The sequence below is a fragment of the Ornithorhynchus anatinus genome, chromosome 10, assembly GCF_004115215.2.
Source record: "Ornithorhynchus anatinus isolate Pmale09 chromosome 10, mOrnAna1.pri.v4, whole genome shotgun sequence".
NCBI lineage: Eukaryota > Metazoa > Chordata > Mammalia > Monotremata > Ornithorhynchidae > Ornithorhynchus > Ornithorhynchus anatinus.
Window position 1 is genome coordinate 8,726,559 of NC_041737.1, and position 17,631 is coordinate 8,744,189.

At 50.2% G+C, this 17,631-nt stretch overlaps 1 protein-coding gene across 4 annotated transcripts in view; it reads left to right on the top strand.

The window, feature by feature from the left end:
• The window catches only part of USO1 (USO1 vesicle transport factor), a 47,243-nt gene that overhangs the window by 24,527 nt on the left and 5,085 nt on the right, over positions 1-17,631 (top strand). For 2 of the 4 annotated variants that reach the window (XM_029073241.2, XM_029073242.2), the window contains 11 exons: positions 201-355; positions 912-1,123; positions 2,716-2,736; positions 8,576-8,686; positions 9,577-9,695; positions 10,814-10,995; positions 11,690-11,811; positions 12,728-12,866; positions 13,435-13,598; positions 15,657-15,734; positions 16,693-16,791. In XM_029073241.2, the coding sequence (XP_028929074.1) occupies positions 201-355; positions 912-1,123; positions 2,716-2,736; positions 8,576-8,686; positions 9,577-9,695; positions 10,814-10,995; positions 11,690-11,811; positions 12,728-12,866; positions 13,435-13,598; positions 15,657-15,734; positions 16,693-16,791 (1,402 nt within the window). The remainder of the gene's footprint in view (positions 1-200; positions 356-911; positions 1,124-2,715; positions 2,737-8,575; positions 8,687-9,576; positions 9,696-10,813; positions 10,996-11,689; positions 11,812-12,727; positions 12,867-13,434; positions 13,599-15,656; positions 15,735-16,692; positions 16,792-17,631) is intronic. The other 2 variants (XM_029073243.2, XM_029073244.2) reach the window with 1 other exon arrangement.

A 17,631-nucleotide genomic window follows, 5' to 3' on the forward strand; every position in this document is an offset into this window, starting at 1 on the left:
AGAGGTCATCCCCTCAGATTTTAAGCCAACCTTGAAAGTCGAGTGGATTTTTCAGAACCCCCGTCCCAAAGGGCACTGAGACCTATTTTCCGCCCCACTACCGATCCCCGAAAATCTAGCTCTAGGCCCAGCCTACCCGGCCCCTCACCAGTGAGGCTCCGTGTGTCCGATTCTTTTTTTCTCTTCGAAATCCTCCCCAGGCCGGCGATCGTAGTGCTTCTGATGTCCATGGTTAACGAGAGGCAACCGTTCGTGCTGCGCTGTGCCGTCCTCTACTGTTTCCAGTGTTTCTTGTATAAAAACCAGAAAGGACAAGGAGAGATAGTCGCAACGCTCCTGCCGTCCACCATCGACGGTAAGCGGCCGTTCTTCGTTTCTACCTAACAGGAGGGACCGCCTGTCGCTGGTTGCTGTTTTGTGGTTGTAGTTTATCAGCTGGTATTTTTACCCATCCGGGTGAGAACATCTTAACATCTAAAATAGCACGTTGGTTCGAAACTCCCAAAGCCCCGCGGTTCCACGTAATGTGGAAAGGGACAAACGTTCACCAGAATGAAATGCATCTTCTTGCCTCTCTGGGCCAGCGCTATTAAGGATTCAGCGCTTACTATGGGCCAGGTGCTGCTTTAAGCACTGAGATAGATCCAGGCTAATCAAGTCGGAGGCGATCCCTGTCCCCCGTGGGGCTCACGGCATTAATCCCCATCTTACAGATGAGGTAACTGAGGCCCAGAGAAGTGAAGCGACTCGTCCGAGGTCGCACAGCAGACAAGGGACGGAGCCGGGATTAGAGACCGGGTCCCTCTGACTCCCGGGCCCCGGCTCTAGCCACTGGGCCAAGCCGACGGCTTAGTTTTCAGGAAGGAAGTTGTGTCCGAGAGCAAAATAACCGCCGATAACCGTTTTTGTAGCTACAGGTAATTCTGTCTCGGCGGGTCAGCTGCTCTGCGGAGGTCTCTTTTCCACGGATTCGCTGTCGAACTGGTGCGCTTCCGTGGCCCTGGCCCACGCCTTGCAAGAAAACTCGACTCAGAAAGAGCAGCTTCTGAGAGTCCAGCTGGCCACCAGCATAGGCAACCCTCCGGTCACTCTGCTCCAGCAGTGCACCAACATCCTCTCCCAGGTAGAGTATTCCCCGCCTCCCGCCCGGGAGGATATTTTGGGGTCAGCGGACGTTGGTCGTTCCCTGGAAACGTTTGCGGACGCCCAGAGAGAGTGAACTGGGGCCCACCCGATTTGTTCATTCCATCGTATCGAGGGCTTTCCGTGTGCAGAGCACTGTGCCGAGGGCTTGGGAGATTCCAAAACAATAATAAAGAGGCACATTCCCTGCCCACAACGAGCAACAGTCTTGAGGGGGAGACAGACATTAAATAGATAATGTCATATGTGGACGTAAGTGTTCTGGGACTGGAGGAGGTGATGAACAGAGGGAACAAGTCAGGGGGACGCAGAAGGGAGTGGGAGAAGAGGAAAGGAGGGCGCAGTCAGGGAAGGCCTCTTGGAGGAGATGCACCCTAGGAAGGCGTCAAAGGGGGAGACCGTCTGTCGGATTTGGGGAAGGAGGCCGTTCCAGGCCAGAGGCTGGACGTGGGCGAGAGGTCGGCGCTGAAGTAGATGGGATCGAGGCCACGCTCATTCTACCGGCACAATCTCCTATTACTGTAGATTAATCGATTATTACTTGATTCAAGCAACACCGCAAGAGAAACTGCCTTGATACTCCAGGGTCTCCTGCACACCATCCAGGGAGGTTGATGAATAGGGGATCAAAGACCAGCTGGAAAAACAAGGCAGTTAGTCGAATGCCATTTGAAACTTGGGTGAGACAGGTTGTTTTTCACCTCTCCGTTTAAGCATTCTCGAGCTGAACAGACCCAGGTGGCTTTAAACCCACAAATAACCCAGCCTTTCTCTAATTAAACAGAGCAGCTTGAGTATGTGCCTGCTCCATTCCTATGATGCTGTGACCTCTTCAGCAGGGATTTGGTCAAAGGGAGCACGGTCTCGCCAAGCTCACCACATTCTGTTCTTAAAAACAAGAATTAGAATTGCTAAAGAATTTACCACAGATCTTGGAGCTGATTAAATTTTCATTTTAAACAAGCACTCCAGGAAAAATAGCATCAAGCAGCATCTTGAAATTGCCCCTGGCCCTGAAAAATAGGCCCCCGTGGGAACAAAATAGTTAAAAGCCGCCAAAGAGAAAAATATGCAAGGGTATATATTTGTTTTTTGTGCGATGGGCCTCCTTTTTGAAAAAATTAGCGCTTTTTGAAAGCGCTTACTATGTGTCAAGCACTGTGGTACGCGCCGGGGTGAATAGAAGTTAATCGGGTGGGTCACAATCCCTGCCCATCGTGGGGCTCGCATTCTGAGTAGGAGGGAGAACAGGTATCGAATCCCTCTTTTACAGTTGAGGTAACAGAAGCCCAGAGAAGGTGAGTGCTCTGCCCAAGGTCTCGCAGCAAGCAGGCGGCAGAGCCGGGACGAGAACCCAGTTTCTCTGCCTCCCAGGCCCTTGCTCTTTCCATGAGACCTCCCCGCTTCTCTTGAGGACAGGTTCGTCTCTTCTGGCTCTGCGTAGTGCAGAGCTCTGCACACAGTAAGCGCTCAGTAACTACCCTTGATCGATCACGGGGAAAGTAGGACAGGGTTTAATAGAAAGTTAATGAAAAAAATAATCTGTGAATTTTCTCAATGTGTGATCCACAGGGCGATAAGATCGACAGACGGGTACGTATCTCTTGCACAGCTTAGACTTTTTCTTCTCACCAGGAGGGCTTCTCTGTTGTCTTGGGTTTTGCTGATTGGTTTTTGGTTTTGGTTTTTTTAACCGCTCGTTCAATTTACGTCCTACTCACACTTCCATGTGCCCGAAAGTTTGTTTTTTTTCCTCGAGTTGCTCTCTTGGTTTCCTTCTTTGGATTACTGTACTGTTAATGGTGTTACTAGAACATGTTGGGGTGAGGTTCTTAACTCTATTGGTATTTTTTCTGGGGTCCTGCAGATTACTTCCTGAACTTGAGTTGAAACTTTTTGCCACTCTTCCCTTGGTTTTTTTTTCTTTTTTCTTTTTAATAATCGCAGTTTAATTAAGGAGTAAAACCTTTGGTCGATCAACACATAAGTATTAATGGGCTTAGTGCTACATCCTAAATATGCTGTCAAAGTCATCGTAAGTACAATTCTTGGTGTTTTGGTTTTGGATTACAGAGTTTGTGTAGGATATATAAGTTACAAAAGAAAAGAGTTTACGTAAATTTAGCAGTTTTTTTGTTTTTTTAAAAGTAGTTGTTAAGCGCTTACTCTGTGCCAGGCACTGTACTAAGTACTAGGGTAGATCCAACTAACCACAGTCTTAATCCCCATTTTACAGAGGGGTGAAGTGATTTGCCCACGGTCTCGCAGCAGATAAGTGGCAGAGCCGGGATTAGAACCCATTTCCTTCCTACTGCCAGGCCCGGGCTGTATCCACTAGACCACACTGCTCCTTGACGGGAAGGGGAAGAACAGTAATTATGGATGGGCCTGTGAATGTGCTATCTCGTTAAATCCGACGAAAGCCCATAGAACGATGGTTGTTTGCAAGAAGAAGGGATCTTTTAAAAGTTAGCTTCTTGAGCTGATCAGATGAATTAGGGGTGGGGACACCGAGGAAAACTGTTTGCTATTTAAAAGTCCAATTGGGCACAAATGCCAGACTTTCAGAAGGCATGTGTGAGTGCTGGGGGTGGGAAAAAAGACCTTCAAAATCAAATAAAATCTGTGGAGGGTAGCTTGTTTTCATAGGAAATCTCCAAGTGGCATATCACTAAATTTGTTGGTAATGATTGACTAGCTGGATGTGCTCACCAAACGCAATGTACATAAAATCTCATCCAGATTTTTTTTCTTGGCCTTATATATTAAGAAAAAAGATATTTCCAATGGCTGGGATTAGTTTATAATATGTGTGATAATCATCATAATTGTGGAATTTAAGCACATACTACTTGCCAAGCAGTGTACTGAGCGGCTGGCATAGATAGAAGACAAACCACGTCAGACCCAGTCCCCGTTCCCGTCCCCCAGAGAGCCCACAGTCTAAGGAGAGAGGAGTGAGATTCCCATTGTACAGAAGAGGAAACTGAGTCCCAAGGAAGCAGCAGAGCTGGGAGGATCAGAACCCAAGTACCCTGACTCCCCAGGCCTGTGGCCTTCTCACCAGGCTACGTCGCTTCTCTAGCCCAGAACAGTGAGGATTAAATGCGTCTCTCGGGATTTGGGATTGATGTGGAATCAGATTAAATCCATAGTAGTAAAAGGCTCTGTGGAAAAGAGTAAAACATTTGACTTTGATATTAAGCGGTTTAGACGAGAGTCTCATACGTGTTCGAGCACAGGAACCTCATGACTCTGGTTAGTGCACCCGGTAATTATATTTGTCACTGTAGCTGCCTATTTCCTTTTTCCTATTCCCAGGAGCTTGTATAGTAAAGAAAAGAACTCTGTTTCTGTCCCGTATTTCGACGGTTTGGGCAGTTTTTTGACAGTAGATTTCCCTGGAGGGATTTAGAGAACATTCAGTAGAGTGGTCTCAGTTGTAGAGTTTTCTCAACCCAAGAAAGTAAATGATTATTTCTTGAGGTTTTTAAACTAGGATTCGTTTTCGAAATGAGAGGCAGCGTGGCCCGGTGGAAAAAGCACGGGCTTGGGAATCAGGGGACCTGGGTTTTAATCCCGGCTCCGCCACTTGTCTGCTCTGGGCAAGTCCCTACACTTCTCTGGGTCTCCGTTACCTCCTCTGGAAAATGGGGATTGAGACGGTGAGCCCCGTACGGGACAGGGACTGGATCCGAGCTGATTCATTTGTGCTTAGTATAGTGCCTGGCCCGTAGTAGGTGCTTAACAAATGCCATTAAAAAAAAAAAAACCAGATCCTCAAACAATAGGAATACGCTTAGTTGAGTCTTATCTCAAGATCTGTTTGGCGGGGTAGGTAAGTAGGAGAGGGGGATCAAAACGGAGTTTATAACTTAAGTATGAGACGCCGTGGAAAGTTTTATGAAAGAGGTATCTTGAGGGCCACAGAGATTGCAGGGCTTGGCCCTGACATGGGCATCAGCAAAAGGCCGGGTGACTTTCTACCAGTAGTAGAAAGAGTATTAAGCGCTTACTGAGCGCATATTACTCTACTGAGCACTGAGGAAGAGTGCCCAGGCGGGAATTGGACACCGGCCCTGTCCCTCGAGGAGTTCGCAATCTGAAACCTGTCATTTGAGAGGATATGTTGAATGCTGCCCTCAGATTTTTCCCCTGGGAGGCACTTGGACAGAGAATTTTAGATTTCAGGGACTTTTTCAGACAAACCAAGGAAGGCAAACCTTCCATGTCCTTCCCCCGCCTGCCCCTTCTCCCGGTTCGCCGTTTCCCAAACGACGGCGGCTCAGGTTAAAGGAGCTATCGGGGAAACGTGTCTGCGTACAGCTTTGTGGGTTTTTCCTAAGCTTTTTCGGCTTGTTTAAAAGCCCTTGCTCTTCGGTAACCCATGCGAAATGGAGGTGAGAACCGTCTTCTGCTTACCCCTTATTCTGGTTGGAGTTTTGTTAGCGAGATAGCGGTGCTGGTAAATTAGTGATCTCGCTCTTCGTTTAGACTGTGAGCCCGTCATTGGGCAGGGATTGTTGCTGAATTGTACATTCCAAGCGCTTAGTACAGTGCTCTGCCCACAGCGCTCAATAAATACGACTGAATGGTTTGTATCCAGATGAAATTTGCCCCAAGGCTGTTTGTTATTTAACTTCCTCCCCCCCCACCAGAAAAGAAATGATTTAAGTTCATTAAATATGTGGTAGGAAATGTTTTCAGATCTGTTTAGTAAACTGTGAGTCCACTTGATAACTGCTTATGGTTTTTGCTTTCCATTTCGGTCATCCTGGCCGATTTTAGAAAGATGAGTCTTTCCAAGTGGTGTCTTGTCAATTTTTTGAAACACCGTGATTCACATTCCTTTAAGAGTACTAAATAAAGATGAAAACTCCCAAATGGAAAGAAGGAATCCTGTTTCTGGGAGAGGAAGACAACAGTATGGTATAGTTTTAATCACTGGTTGCTGGCCTAGAAAATTTCGGTTCTAAATATTCATACATTGAAATTAAGGAGTAACATCAGAGAAAACCGGATTCATAGCTTGGGTGAAAAGATATTAAGATTAAGATATTCACTGTAACCGGCTCTTGTCAAGAGGTTTTTCCAGACCCCTCTGTCCTCATAAATATAATTTAAATTCTCAAATCCCACGTGACAATTTTGGCCTACCCAGAAGGTTTTCATTGTATAACTGAATATTTGTACTTTTCTAGAAGACAGAATTAGAGCTTATTTAAGGTTTTGGTAGGGTTTGATGTAGACTTCCTGAATGCCATTTCAAGGCCCAGAAGACAGCATCCGGAGCAACAATTTAGAATGCATTTGTGTTCTCGGTTGTAGAATTAGTTCTGAACCCAAGAAATTGAAGCATTACTTCTTGAGGTTTTTAAACTGGGATTCATTTAGCTATAAATAAAGGGTCCTCAGACAATGTTGAATAAGCTTAGCTGAGTCATCTCAAATCTGAGGGGGCGGGGGGACCGGTATCAAAATGCTTCTACAATACTTGTAATTTTAGTTTTCAGTTTTTTTATTTTCACTATCTATGCCACTCAGGCTTTATTCTGCCTTGCATTTAAAGGTCTGGAATTTAGTGGGATTGCAACAGTCTATCAGAGGGCAATAGAGCAGGACAATACTATAATAGGATCACATCCCTGCCATAAAGGCTGTGGTCATTTCTTAGCCTCAAGGCAGTATTGTTTGGAGAGTTACGGTCTGGGATTTTATCTTGAATTGAGACAGAACACTGCAGTTTGGCCGCTTAAAATTTTAAGGAGCCAGTTGTAATAGTAATAATAATTTTTGGTATTTGCTCAGCACGGACTATGTGCCAGGCACTGTACTAAGCGCTGGGGGGGTGTTGCAAGCTCTGGGAAGCAGAGAGGGGAACCCAGAGGCCTCCAATAATAATAATAATGATATTTATTAAGCGCTTACTATGTGCCAGGCACTCTTCTAAGCACTGGGGAGGATATAAGCATATTGGGTTGGATGCAGTCCCTTGTCCCCCATGGGGTTCACAGTCTCAAGCCCCATTTTCCAGATGAGGTAACGGAGGCACAGAGGAGTGAATTGACTTGCCCAAGGTCACACAGCAGATACGTGGCCAAGCCGGATTAGAACCTGCTGACTCCCAGGCCCGTGCTGTCTCTGCTAGGCCACGCTGCTTCTCCAGCGCTTAGTACAGTGCTCTGCACACAGTAGACGCTCAATAGATAACGACTGACTGGTCACAGATGCTTTAAATATGGCTGTGGACGGGGCTGTCAGTAGCCTGAGGCAAGAGCCCGGGCTTGGGAGTCAAAGGTCGTGGGTTCTAATCCCGGTTTCGCCGCTTGTCTGCTGTGTGACCTTGGGCAAGCCATTTAACTTCTCTCGGCTTCAATTACCTCATCTGTAAAATGGGACTTGAAACCTTGAGCCCCACGGGGGATAACCAAACGGCCTTGTATTTACCCCAGCACGTAGAACAGCGCTTGGCACGCAGTAAGCGCTTAACAAATACCAAAATGAAATTATTATTATTGGGGAGGTTGGTCGGTGGGGCGGAGGGTGGGTGGGACCCGGCACCCCAAGGAAAACAAATATTCCGAATCCAACGTGGCGGGGGACGTGGGCGCCCGCTCCCTGGGGGGGCAGGGTCCGTCCGGACTCTCGGACTCGCTCACCCCAAGTTTCCGACCGGACCTGAGTGTCCCCAGTCAGGGGTGACAAGTTGGCGGCTTTCTGGCCAGCTGGCTCTTTGAGGCCTGTCCCCTCGCGGCCCTCATCCTCCCTAAAACCCCCGCCCCCCAAACGCGCACACACGCACAAACCCCCGGACCCACACCCCTGTGCTCAGGACGAAAGGTGGACACCTCTGACACCCGGCACGGCAAATGGTTTCAAGTGTCTCTTCGATCGGGGATTATTTAAAAATAGACCCTCGGGAGCGCCTCCTGTTTTTTTCGGTCGTTGCTTTTACGCTTCATCGTTTGGAGGAGCGGAAGCAACCCCACCAGAAAAGTTCGTTCCTAAACTACTGAATGAAAAGTTCCATAATTCCAAGAAAGTCTGTGGGGGTCTACTCGAACGCTATGGGTAGTAAGTAATTTGTTTTGCCATATCCGATGTAGCCTCTTAGTATGAGTGGTTTCGTGTGTGGGCGCGTTTGGGAAGACTGACTTTTTAACGTGTCCAAATGTTCTTTTTCGTCAGCTTGCTTTCAGCAATTAAACCAATGCTTTTGAATTTTGTCGCACTAACCGCCCCTATTCACCCCTCCCCGACCCTTCTGAGCTCACTTCGCAGCGTCAAAGGGCGCGCGAACGACACGACGCTCGGCCCTCCCGGCGAGCGTTCGGCTGGCTACGGACGCGTTCGTCCCCGCTCCCGATCGGGAGGAGGGCGGGCGGAGCGGTGGCGACCGTCCCAAGTGATGGTTTTCCGTGTTGTGTTGCAGGGAAGCAAGGTGCAGACCCGGGTGGGGTTGCTGATGCTGCTGTGCACCTGGTTGAGTAACTGCCCCATCGCCGTCACCCACTTCCTCCACAATAAGGCCAATATTCCATTTGTATCCTTCGGGGCCGAACGGCGACGGGGTCTGTGACGGGAGCTGGGAGAGAGGGCACAGGGGGGAATTGGACAGGAGCCCCCGCCCTCATCCGGTTCACGCACCGTTGATGCTGATAATGATAGTGATAATAATGATAGTGATAATAAGTGAGCGCTTACTGTGTGCCGGGCGCGGTGCTAAGCGCTGAGGTGGATACAGGCAAATTCGGTTGGACACCGTCCCCGTCCCGGACGGGGCTCGAGATCTCAAGCCCCGTTTTCCAGATGAGGTAGCTGAGAGTCAGTGAAGTGACTTGACCCAAGGTGACACAGCAGAGAAGTGGCCCAGCCGGGATTAGAACCCATGACCTTCCGACTCCCAGGCCCCGGGCCCTACCCGCTACGCCGTGCCGCTGCTGAGCGAGACCCATCAGAGAAGTAGCGTGGCTCAATGGAAGGAGCCTAGACTTGGGAGTCAGAGGTCATGGGTTCTAATCCCGGCTCCACCACCTGTCAGCTGTGTGACTTTGGGCAAGTCATTTAACTTCTCTGTGCCTCAGTGACCTCATCTGTAAAATGGGGGGGGAGACTGAGAGCCCCACGTGGGATAACCTGATCACCTTGTATCCCCCCCTACCGCGTAGAACCATGCTTTGCACGTAGTAAGTGCTTAACAAATGCCATTATTATTATCCATTCCTCCCCCATTTTTTTGGCACGGCATTCACTCGGGGCAGGGCGCGCCCCGCCTCCGGAGCCGCTTGCCCTCGGGTTGCTTTCCGTCAGCGGTTCGCGGCGTCTCTCCGCGGCAGCCGCTTGCGGGGCGGAGAGGTCGGTGGGGGTTGAGGGTGCGGCCATTAGACGGTCTGCGCTTTCGCGAGGTGAAAGTCTCCTTGACGCCGACATCAGCTGACGGGACAGATAGCCGAAAACCTCGGGGAGGAGGAACAGTTGGTGCAAGGCCTCTGTGCCCTTCTGCTGGGCATCTCCATGTATTTCAACGACAACACCCTTGAGAACTTTATGAAGTAAGTAGCTCGAAGCGCCCCCCCCCCTCCACCCCACCGAGGGCCGCCCGCGGGGGCCGTTCCCCCGGGCTCCCGAAATGCAGCGGGCCACCCTGCGAGGCGAACGTTGGGAGCGATTAGGCCAGGTTTTGCCGAGTTCAGATCCTACCAACCTCTTAGGGAAGAGGCAGTTGGGATAATGGCTGTGGCTTCCCGGGCAGGATCCCTGTAAAATCAGTTTTTCTCTCTTTGCCTGCGATGGCCGGGGGAAAGCCGGGGCTAAGCGCCATCCTAAAAGTAGCTGGGATGGTGCCCTACAGGTCAATCAATCAGTCGTACTTATTGAGCACTTACTATGTGCAGAGCACCGTACTCATCGCTTGGGAGAGAACAGAATGGGCCGAATGTGTCTGTTTACCGTTATATCGTGCTCTCCCAAGCGCTTAGTACAGTTCTCCGTCAACAGCAAGCGCTCGATAAAGAGGATTGACCGACTGACCCTAGAGATAGGTTTATGCCTTTGGAGGCTTGGACTCCCAATATCCGTCGCGGAGCCTAGCCCGAAAATCCCATCTCCTTGACTGACAGAGATCGTTTCAGTCACCTCCCCAGCGCCGCCGCCTCTCCGTCCTCCCCTCGGCCTCTCTCCCCACCCTGTTGCCGCCCCAACTGACCTCCACAGTCCAGGTCGGTCAGCAGACTCAATCACTGGCATATAGTGAGCGCTCGCTTTGTGCAAAACGCAGTACTAAGCGCTCGAGAGAAGACAGTCCAACCGAATTAGCGGACACGTTCCCCGCCCGTAAAAAGGGTACAGCCTCGGAGGACGTGAGGAAGTGGAAGTTAGAAGGCCCCCCGATCCCAGCTCGTTCATTCAGTCGGATTTATTGAGCACCTGCCGCGTGCAGAGCGCTGTCCTGAGCGCCTGGGAGAGTACGATAGAACGATAGACGGGCACATTCCCCGCCCGCCGTGAGTTTACAAGTCTAGACAAGCTCACGGTGCCCAATTTGCAACAGTGCCCGTAGCTGGGTAGGATCCTGCAGCGGAGCGAAGATGACGGTCCCGTCGTTCAACACCCCACCCCACCCTTTGTCTCGGGAAGCGGGGATGTGACCCTCTCGTGTATTCTTCTTCAGAGAGAAGCTCAAGCAACTGATAGAGAAGAGGCTCGGCAAAGAAAACTTCATCGAGAAGCTGGGCTTCATCAGCAAGCACGAACTGTACTCGAAGGCCGCCCAGAAACCCCAGCCCAACTTTTCCAGCCCAGACCACATGATCTTCGATCATGAGTTCACCAAGCTGGTGAAGGAACTCGAGGGTGAGACGCAGCGAGCTTTGGGCTCTAGCTCAGAGACGGCACCCGCCGTCTTCGGAAATCTCCCGATAAAGGAGAAGCGGCGTGGCGTGACGGATCAGGGTCGGTCCTGGGAGTCCGAAGGTCATGGGTTCTAATTCCTGCTCCTCCACGTGTCTGCCGTGTGCCTGTGGGCAAGTGAATCTGCGGTGCAGTGCAGGGATGGTCTCTATCTGTTGCCGAATTGTACATTCCAAGCGCTCAGTCCAGTGCTCTGCACGCAGTAAGCGCTAAATAAATAGGATCGAATGAATGTGCCTTGCCCAGAGTCACACGGCAAGCAGGTAGCAGAGCTGAGATTAGAACCCAGGTCCTCTGACTCCCAGGCCCGTGCTCTTTCCACCAGGCCGTGCTGCGTCTCCATTTCTTGTGTACTGAGCGGTTGGGGGAGAGCACAATAAAAGTAAGCAGACCCGATCCCTGCCCTCCTTACGGGCAGGGAACGTGTCTGCTGATTCTCTCGTATTGCACTCTCCCAAGTGCTTAGTACAGTGCCCTGCACAGCGTAAGCGCTCGATAAATGCAACTGATAGCGGGCCTCTAATTTATCAGTGTGTTCCCCGGCGGCCAAGTCGCATCCGTCAGACCCGCTAAGCGATTAAATGTTCAAGGATCGTTTCGAAGGTGTGGAATATTAAAAATAAGCCGTCTTCTGCAGGTATTATAACAAAGGCTATTTATAAGTCTAGTGAGGAAGATCAGAAGGAGGAAGAGGTGAAGAAAACCTTGGAGCAGCATGACAGTATCGTGTCTCACTACAAAAACATGATCAGGGAGCAGGTGAGTCCCAGCAGAGGGATCATGCGGTGGTTGGTACGGAGGGGGTGGCCTCCTCTCCCCGCCGTCTCCTTCCTCCCCGCCCACCAGGCTTTTTCAGGGGCCCTGCTGGGGAGAAGGGCGGAGCGGCCCGTGTTGGCAGCTGCCTTCTGGGGAAGCCTCCTCCCCCGGAAGCAGGAGAACAAGGGACGCGGCCGGGAATCATCGGAAGGAAATCACTTTGGGGAGAGGAATGCTCTGGGCTGAGCCCTCAGCCCACCGCAGGGCGACGGCCACTTAGCGGTTGTCTCCCCTGGGAGATTCTAGATGGCCACCAACTCCCTGTCCTCCCTGCGGGCCCCCGACATCCCTGATGTGGAATAATAATGACTGTTGTGGTACTTGAGCGCTTACTATGTGCCAAGCACTGTACTGAGCGCTGGGGTAGATAAGTCCCTTAAGGGGTTCATAGTCCGCGTAGGAGGGAGAAGAGGTATTGCATCCCCATTTTGCAGATGAGGACACAGAGGCCCAGAAAAACTGACTTTCCCAAGGTCACCCGGCGGACAAGGGGCAGAGCCAGGATTAGAACTCAGGTCCCCATGCCCTTTCCACGCTACTTCTCGGAATAATTCAGCGTATATGGAGAGGAAGGCGGGGGTGGTCCCGAGGGAGGCCGGGCCTGTCCCCTTACCCCACCCACCACTGCCCCGTTTTTGTTTTTCACGGTGCCGGGCGAGCGAAGAATATTTTTCATGAAGAGCAATGGTGACTTTTTAATAGATCTAGTTATTTTACGCCTACGTGTTTTGTCTTAAGGGCATCACGTGATGAAACATGAAACCTGAAACCAAGCACTGCCCGGTGTTTGTCCTTTTAAATGTTTGTTTTGCTAGTTCACAGGTCTAAGGCACGCTGAATTCTCTCCTTTCATTAACAGGATATCCAACTCGAGGATCTGAAACAACAGGTTTCTACCCTTAAATGTCAAAATGAACAGCTTCAGACAGCAGTCACGCAGCAAGCTTCCCAGATACAGCAGCACAAGGACCAGTATAATCTCCTCAAAGTCCAGCTGGGTATGGTTGCTTGGCGTTTTCCTTCTGGCTGATGTGTTTGTGCCTCACTCATCCTCCCGTGCGTTTAGAACAGTGCTCAGCACCCAGTAAGCCCTCAGTATATATGATTGATCGATTAAGGGCACTCTGACAGGCAGGCTCTTTCCTTTTACTGGCTGTTAAAGAGTAGGGCTGTGATGGCGCCCCTTAAAACTCTCCCAACCGCTTAGAACAGTGCTCTGCGCCCAGTGAGCCCTTAATAAATACGATTGATCGATTGACAAAAACCTGAGAACGGTTTCTTCCCTCCTTTCGATTTGTTCGCGTCCACCGTCCGGTGTTTGGAGATGGCGCCTCACGTAGGCACTCAGTCGGTGATATCTAGCGAGCACTTCTGGGGGTGGCGCAGAGCACTGGACTGAACCGCAGAGCGACCGCCTCAGTTCCGGGTTTTGGCGTTGGGCGTTTTCCTCTGCCGTGAGCTGGAAGCTTGGGAAAGGGGGCCGGGGCGAGGGAGGATGCATGAAGGGACTGGAGCCCGTATGGACTGACCCCGTCTTTCCATCTTTCCCCCCGCTTCTCCTGATAGGAAAAGACCATCAGCACCACGGCGTCCCCGGCGACGGGGCTCAGGTGAACGGCCTCCAGCCGGAAGAAACCGGCCGGTTGCGAGAGGAGATCAACGAACTGAAAAGCCAGCGGGAGCTTTTACAGGGACAGCTGGAGGAAAAGGACGCTCTGATCGAAAGTTTGGTGAGGCCCGCACGTTCCCCCCGGCCCGGGGAAGTGAGCGGGAGCGGGGTGTGGGTTCTTTGGGCCGTGGAACGGAACAGGGTCATCATCCACGGTATTTATGGAGCGCTTGCCATGTGCAGAGCACTGTACTGAGCGCTTGGGAGGGTAGGTAGTACAACAGAGTTGGCGGGGGTGTTCCTTGCCCACCACGAGCTTCCGGTCTAGAGGTCTGAGAAGGAGCTTGGCTTAAGCAGACAGAGCACGGGCCTGAAGGTCAGAAGGACGGCCACGTGTCTGCTGTGTGACCTTAGGCAAGTCACTTCACTTCTCTGGGCCTCAGTTACCTCATCTCTAAAATGGGGATTAAGGCTGGGAGGCCCATGGGGGACAGGGACTGGATCCAACCTGGATTATCTTGATCTCCCCCAACGCTTACAAAATTGCTTGGCACATAGTAAGTGCTTAACAAGTACTTTTATTGGGATTATTATTGTTAGTACTATTAAGTCTTGCAGCCACATACAGGAGTTGGATGCCGGGATCTACGGCATGTGACGGCATATGCCCCGACTAATGACTCTTCCCTCCGCTTCCAAGGGCTCCATCGCCTGCCTGGCCCACCAAAGTTTTCATCGGAGGTTAAAACTTTAGAGTGGCCCCCGGAGATACCTGCGCTGCTTATCGTACGTGTTTAAAAGTGTGGAGTAGCACAGGACGTTCTTTTCTACCCCAAATACCGGAACGGTTTTATTGCCCTGCGAATCCCTCTTAAACAGTATTTATGGTATGCATTTATCAAGCCCTTACGATTAACTCAGGTCCCGGGCTAGATAGGGAATACCGTCCTGTCCCAACCGGGGCTTACAATCCAAGAATTGGGGAGAGCAGAGAGTAAAATCCCTGTTTTAGAGTAATTTATTTATTACTGTATATCTGATTTATTAATGTCTCCTCCCCCCCCCAGACTGTAAGCTCATTGTGGGCAGGGAATTTGTCTGTCGTTGTACCGTACTGCCCCAAGCTCTGCACACAGTAAGCACTCAGTAAATATGAATGAATGGAGTTAAGGAGACTTAGTCGCAACGAGGTGAAGTGACTTGCCTAAGGCCACCCAGCAGGTTCTCGTCAGAGCCGGCGCTCCACCTCGGTTCCCCTGACTTCCAAGACCTGAGCGCTCTGAGGTAGGCCACGCTGACCTTTAGGGTTTTAAACAACAGGGTCCTAATGCCCAAGGCTTCTTAGAGGTGTGGGAAGGGACTTCGGGGGTCCCGCTGGGGCACCAGAGATCTCTCCCCCCATAGTTAGCTGCCGCCGTTCGACGGGCATCCGTTCGATCGGTGGTATTTATTGAGCGCTCACCTTGTGCAGAGCACCGTGGGAAGTGCGTTACAACAATGAAAAATACACGTTCCCGCCCGCGAGGGGCTTAGGGTCTAGAACCCTTCCCCCCCCCCCCGTCCCTGTGATGGCACGTGTGCCTCTGAGCATGGTCAGCATACACGGACTTCCCTAGGAAATTCCAAATGGTCACTAACTGCCCAGCCGGGCCTGCTTTCCCCACCTTCTTGGATAGAAAAGTTCAGGCAAAGCCACACCTGCCGTGGCCCAGAGAAGGCCTGGCATCCGGAGCTCGAAAGGGGGAATTTGTCGGGTTTAACCGGGTCGTCCAAGCTGTTGATCTATCGTTGTAGTATTTAAGCGCCTACTGTGTGCCGAGCGCTGGGTAGAGAGCTAGTGCTTAACAGATACCGTTAAAAAGTAAAAAAAAATTGGGTCAAAACCGACCCCTGTCCCACACGGGGCTCTCCGTCTAAGCAAGAGGGAGAACAAGTATTTTACTCTCCATTTTACAGATGAGGAAACGAGGAACGGAAAAGTGGTGACTTGCCCAAGGTCAGGCAGGAGGTGGAGCCAGGATTAGAACCTAGGTCCTCCGACTTCCAGGCTCGGGCCCTTTCCGCTGGGCCACGCCGCTTCCCTAGTGCGCATGGACTTCTAGGTTCCAAAGTTTCTGTCGGTGCTTTAAAAAAAAAAAATTGCTACGGTGTAACTGAACAGTTTGTTTTCATGTTGTAGAAGACCGCTGGGAAAACAGAAACATCTTTAGAGGCTTTTAAGGCTGGAGATTCTGAAAACACTACAGAATTGCAACGGGTAAATCTTTTTGTTGTGTTTTATTACTCTATAACGTCACTGATCTGCTGGCATTTCTTCTGTGCCCAGTGATGGGGGGCAGCCAAGATTTGGGGTACAGCAAACAACTGGGAGGCAATGAGTGTCTTGCCCACAGGATCCATAGGCATTCTGTTTTTTGACTTCCTAGAAGACACTCGGCTCCTCTCCAGTTGACAGGGCAGTTAGAGAAAAGAAAAAAGCAGCAAGAGCGTTTCATCACTTGAATCGGGATCTTTCTGCCACTACAGAGTAACGCGTTACGTGCACGAGAGAATTACTGATGAGATGAAAGGCACTGGAGATGCCACAGAATGCAATTGACAGACAGATTTTCCTTTAAGCACCTTTGAGATCGTAGGAATTCATCTGAAATGCGTCAGGCACTAAGATCTGTAGGGCTGAAGCAGAATCGTGTCTCTGTAAGGGAGCTGGAGGCCGGGAAAAGCCGAGCGCAAGGAGAACGGGGGAGGAAAGGAGCAGAATTTTGCGGTGACGCAGTTAAGCTGACCAAAAAGAGATTCTTTGACTAAAAGCTTGATTAAAACACCAGTTTTCAGTGGGAAATTGATACCGGAACCTTGGTTCAACGCACTTGCCGGTCTGATGCGGGATCTTTTAACTGCTTCCCGATTCCTCCCCTTCCTCCCCCTCCCGACTTCCCGACCCCATTGCCTCTCTCTTTTAAGCAATGCTATTTATTAAGCTCTTCCGGAGTGCAAAACACGGTATCGAGCGCTTAGAGAGTACAACGTATCAGAGTTGGTAGACACATTCCCTGCCCACCGTTGACAGTGAAGAGCAAATGACTCTGGAGTTTTTATTTTAGGGGTGAAAAGTGGTGCGGATGTGCCAGTGAAATAGCGGCATATTTCTAGGAGGACATTTCTCTTGCAGCTCTCAACTCTCTAAAAGGAGTTTGCCATTTTTGTCCCCCAAGGAACTGGAAGCGTTGAGGTCTCAGTTAAAGTTGCAGTCCCTGGAGATGACTAAGCTGCAGCTGGAGAAGCAGGAGCTGTTGCAGAAATCAGAAACTAGTGTGAGTTTGGGGATTGCCCCCTTTTCTTACTGGATGTTGTCAGTTTCTCTCTCTCTATACACCTATGACAAGTTATCATTTCCTAAAGTAGTTGTGGGTCTCCAAGCCGTTTCTTTGAGCCGTCTGGGGTTTCTCCGAGTCCAAAATGTTGTGGTACTTTAAAAACCAGTTCTTAATACCTGTAATTCTTGAGCTTTTCCAGTTCAGACTGCTCTCCGCTTGTTTAAATGAAATGTTATGTCTTTTAGCTGCCAATCACAGGCAGCTAACTCTCGAGGCAGTTCCAGGAAACTGAGGGGAGAAGTGCAGAATCCATGAAAATTGCCCAAATAGCCAAGAAGCGTTTACTACTTCTCCTATCAGGCCTTCTCCCACTTTTCCTGACAGGATGTGAAAAGATCCCTTGAGAGGCTTCCAATCATTATAATGCACACAACTAGCTAGTAAAAAAAAAAAAAATTGGCTGGCAGCAAGCTTTTCATATCCTTTTTGTTACATTTATTGAGCTCTCGGGGAAGAAATAGAGCGTATTTAATTTCTATTTACTGCCAAGTACACCATAACATAATATACCGTACCTGAAGTCTCGAAGATTCCTTTTTTATTTTTTTAAAGCTCATTTCGGTAGCCCCTTGTCTTTCCTCTTGCTCCTCCCAACTCCATTTCAGGGTGAGATGTTCATTCAGTCATAATTATTGAGCACTTACCGTGTGCAGAACTGTACTGTACTAAGCGCTTGGTAGAGTACAGTATAATAATAACAGGCACATTCCCTACTCACAGCGAGCTTACAGACTGTGGCCGTTAGGGAGGGTGCTAATGAGCGTGTAGAGATGCTAA